General features: G+C 39.8%; 1 protein-coding gene across 1 annotated transcript; it reads left to right on the forward strand.

Annotated features, from left to right (window-relative positions):
• The first annotated feature begins 910 nt into the window (after positions 1–910).
• Positions 911–2,876, forward strand: LOC120077114. Its single transcript, XM_039031007.1, has 5 exons — positions 911–1,008; positions 1,149–1,317; positions 1,564–1,665; positions 1,762–1,859; positions 2,459–2,876. Exons 1-5 carry the CDS (start codon positions 911–913, stop codon positions 2,874–2,876), a joined length of 885 nt encoding a protein of 294 aa, XP_038886935.1.
• Positions 2,877–4,693: the final 1,817 nt, after the last annotated feature.

The following is a 4,693-nucleotide window of genomic DNA, read 5'->3' on the forward strand; positions in this document are numbered from 1 at the left end:
TAGGTTTTTCTCCTATATTAGTTTTATGACAATCATATACTATCTAAATCTTCTGATATTAGTCTCAACATAGTATATTCATCTAAATGACTGGTCTAGATTAACAATAAATGATATAAGCAATAAAAACAAATGACTGTTAAGTGTTGAGCAAAGTAAAAAGCGCACAAGTGGGGCTTTTATTCCTTTCGTAGGGCGTTCATATATTTGAAACCCTGATTTGTTTATAATGGAAAATAAAGAATATAAAGATTGCTATAGAAAGAATGAAACTCAAGCCAAAAGTTAATGACATAAAAGTAAGACTAAATGATAAGAAAAAAAATATATAAAGAACCAAAGGTGAAGCCACGCAGGGGTCAGGGGCGCACATTCTCTTGGGCATACTCGTCCAGGGTAATGTTAGCCCATGGCTGCATGTCCAAACCACCCTCAACCATTCTATCTTTGAGTCTTGTAATTAGTTTAGCAAGTTTTTTTTTTTTAAAAAAAATTTCATGTTGTTTTCCATGTGAGTGACCCCTTGCCACTTTTGATATGCAAGTTAGGCATATTAGAAATTGCTTAGAATGCACTATAGGGGAAACCCACCAGTCAACTCCCCGACTAATGTATTGATGTACTCTTTGCAATTAAAGATTTCTTGCAATTGTCAGTCTTCAATGATTTTTTATTGATTTTTTCAATGCTTTTCCTCTCTCACGTTTTATAAAACCATTTTCTCTCAAAACGTGAGAAGATGCTACATCATATATGGACGCTATTCGCGACTTTCGATTTTTACATGGGTGACTTGCTCGCCGGATTAGAGCAAGTGCCGTATAATTATATGTCTTGTCTACAAAAGTCGACGATTGTGACAAGTGGTATCAGAGCTTAGTTAGCTCATTGACTAATAAAGACCGCAATCATGTCCGCAATGAAACAATTGTTGAGGTTGCAATCTGAGCGACTTACTGAGATTGAAGAGAAATTTCTATATATGAGGGAATTGCCCGATGAAGTGAGGTATGTCCAAACCCGCCTTGATGGGTTGGAGGAAAAGGTTGAAGGAATTGAGGCACTAAATGCCCTAGTAGAGGGCTGCCAATAAAAGAATTGACGCTGAGAGTTGATTTGTTGGAACACAAAACTACATAACCTGGTAGTTATAAGCGTGGGGATAGCTCCATGAGCTCTGCTACACACATGGAGGAGTGTGTCGAAGAGCTTGATAGTTTGCAGAAGAACATACTAAAGTTGTTCAATGACCTAACTGACGACTTTAGAGCAACAATAGATGCCATCAAAGCTGAGATGGCAGAAATGAAGTCGCAAGTGAATTTGACAATGCTTGTGGTGGGGAACCAGACTCCGAACCAGACATGCATTGTATCAAGCAAGTGCAAGATCTCGAAGCCCAAATCTTTCAATGGGAACATGATGCTAAAGAATTTGAGAATTTCATTTTTGATATGGAGCAGTATTTCAAAGCATAAATCTCGAATCAAGGGAATAAGGCTATTAAGCCTAATCCCCCGAAGAACTTTATGAATGACAAGAAACTGCAAACCACGGGTGCAGGCCCTTCCCAGGGGTCCTATCAAGCAAACCCAAATCAACAAAGGCCCTCACCGAATAGCCGAGTGCTTGCACCAAGATGCCTTGACAGCCTTACGAGCCTCAGTACAATATAATAATGAAAAAAAGGCAGAAGCTGAAGCTGAAAGGAAGAAGAGGATAGGGAAACTTCTTGAGTAGGAGCATTGAAATTCTTGTCAGGAATCCAAAGGAAAGCCTCTTGTCATAAGGATGCTTCAGAAAGGGGCCTTATGTCCATTGACGCAGTCATCAACTCCAAACCTGCAAAAAGCACCATGGTAGACTTAGGGGCAACCCATAACTTCATTTTAGAGTCAGGAGCAAGATGAAAGTTGTTAAATCTGAAGCCCTTCCTGTTGTGGGGACCTAAAAAAGGGTATCCCTAAAAATAGGTGAATGGAATAGAAATGTTGATTTTGTTGTTGTGTGCATGGATGACTTTGACGTTGTGCACGAAATGGAGTTCCTCTTGGAGCATAAAGTCATCCTTATGCCTTTGGCTAAGCGCCTAATCATTAAAAGTAGTGACCTCATGGTAATCCCAACTAATATCAAGTAGCCTAGTGGAGTGAGAATGATCTCCGCCCTCCAGTTGAAGAAATGGCTTAGTAGAGAAGAGCCCACCTTTATGGCTATCCTGGTTATTGATGAGCCTACTAGGAAAGAGCCTATTTTTATTGAAATCCAGGAGTTCTGAATGAATATGCCTATGTCATGTCATGAAGCTTTCCAAAGATGACGGGAGATCGATCATGAAATGGACCTGGTGTCGGGAGCTAAATCACCAACGAAAAATGCTAATCGGATGGCTACTTCGGAACTTGCTAAACACAGGAACTACTAGATAAGCTACTGAACGTTGGCTTTATTTGCCTAGTGAAAGTGCCCTATGGGGCCCCGATCCTGTTTCAGAAGAAGAAGGATGGATGTTACGACTGTGTATTGATTACAGGGCTTTGAACAAAGTTACAGTTTGCAACAAGTACCCACTACCGATCATATCTGATTTGTTTGATCAGTTGAATGGAGCTCGATACTTTACAACGCTCGACCTCCGATCGGGTTATTATCAAGTTCGCAATGCAGAAGGTAATGAACAGAAGACCACTTGCTTGACAAGATACAAAGCCTTCAAATTTCTTATGATGCCCTTTGGTCTGACGAATGCCCCTGCGACGTTCTGTACCATGATGAAACGAGTTTTTCGTGAGTATCTCGACCAGTTTGTGGTGGTTTATCTGGATGACATAGTCGTCTACAGTCCTACCCTGGAAGAACATCAAATTCATCTCTGATTAGTCTTTGATAAGTTGTGACGAAATCAGTTGTATGTCAAGAAAGAGAAATGTACTTTCGTGCAACGACGAATAAACTTCTTGGGACACATAATTGAATATGGAAAGATTAGAATGGATAGTAAGAAGTTACAGGCTATAGAGGAGTGGCGAGACCCTACCTCTATAACCGACTTGCATTCTTTCTTGGGATTGGCTAACTATTATCGCTGATTCATTGAAGGGTTTTCAAGAAGAGTTGCCCTACTGATCGAGTTATTAAAGAAAGACACAGTTTGGCAGTGGTCGGCAGAATGTCAGAACCCCTTTGAAGAGTTAAAGGCAACCATGACAAGGGGTCTTGTCCTTTGTCTAATTGATGTGTCAAAGCTGTTTGAGGTAGAGACGGATGCGTCAGAGTACACCCTTGGGGGTGTCCTCATGCATGAAGGCCATCTTATGGCCTATGAAAAGCCAAAAACTGAACAACGTCAACATAAGATATATAGTCTGTGAGAAGGAAATGTTGGTTGTGGTCCATTTTCTGAGGGCTTGGAGATAGTATCTATTGTGATCCTCTTTTGTAGTGAAGATCGATAACAATGCCATCTATCACTTCTTCGAACATTCCAAGTTGACTTCTAAGCAGGCGCGAAGGCAAGAGTTCCTGGTTGAATTCAATTTTAAGTTTGAACACAAGAAAGGGACGAGTAACCAAGCAGCCGATGCCCTGAGTCAAAAGGGTGAGCATACAGGCTTGTGCATGTTAGATCACATTCATGCAAGTAAGGTCGACGAGTCAATGCGGGACATCATCAAAGAGTTCTTACAGAAGGACTCCTCCGCCCAAGCTATCATTGCTCTAGCTAAAGCTGGTAAAACCAGGCAGTTCTAGGTTGAGGGAGATTTGCTGTTGATAAAAGGGAATTATTTGCCTCGTGATTTTGATGCTAAATGTGCTTATGAAGATGGAGAAGAATGAGATAAATGAATATGATGAATAGAGATGAATGATTGAATGATTTCTCTCTTGGTGGGCGATGCGTTGGTAGTGGATGCATGCACACCTTGTGAATGCATACAAATTCTGTTAAGTTAGACCCAAGTATAAATCTAACTTAAGTTTTCTGGTAAGTCCAGGGTTGAACGTAGGGACACTAGAATGCTTCTAACACAGACTTTGTTTTTGGATCTAATACAGATGTTTCCTAATTAACTTAAGAAAATTTGGTTATTTACACTGAGCTAATGAGACACATGCAAGAAGAAATAGGAGAAGGAGAAAAGGATTTGATGGATGAATGGTTCTTAAGTGTAAGTGGTATGCATTGACTTCCTGGTAAGTTTAGCAAGCCTATGTGAGCGCAATGAAGATGAGATGAAGATGATACCGACACTTGTTTAAAATCTAAATGTGTGTGTTATGCGTTGGAAATTCTATTCTTTAGTTCATGCTAAGTTCAACATCTCTCGATGCGAAAGCCACATGTAATCCCATCTTTAGGGTGCATGCGTTGGCCATAAAGAACATGCAAAAGACGTGAGCAACTCTATCTCTAGACTTATTTCACGCTCTGACTTAATGCATTCAATAGTTACATTGCTCTCTCGAGTGACTTAATTACTTAATTACTTAAATCAACTGATTAGGGAGACTTAAGCAACAGATTCCTACTCTTATTAAGTTAGAAAATTTCACAAGCACATACAATTTCGAAGGTAAATAGATGGAGAAGTGATAAATGGTCAAATTTAAGATTGAATTAAAGATAACCGGTGTTTATACAAACAATCTCAGCTTAATGAAATGAAATGGTGAATAGAAGTGAAATGTGAAA

Source organism: Benincasa hispida, chromosome 1 (assembly GCF_009727055.1).
Source record: "Benincasa hispida cultivar B227 chromosome 1, ASM972705v1, whole genome shotgun sequence".
NCBI classification, from domain to species: Eukaryota; Viridiplantae; Streptophyta; class Magnoliopsida; order Cucurbitales; family Cucurbitaceae; genus Benincasa; species Benincasa hispida.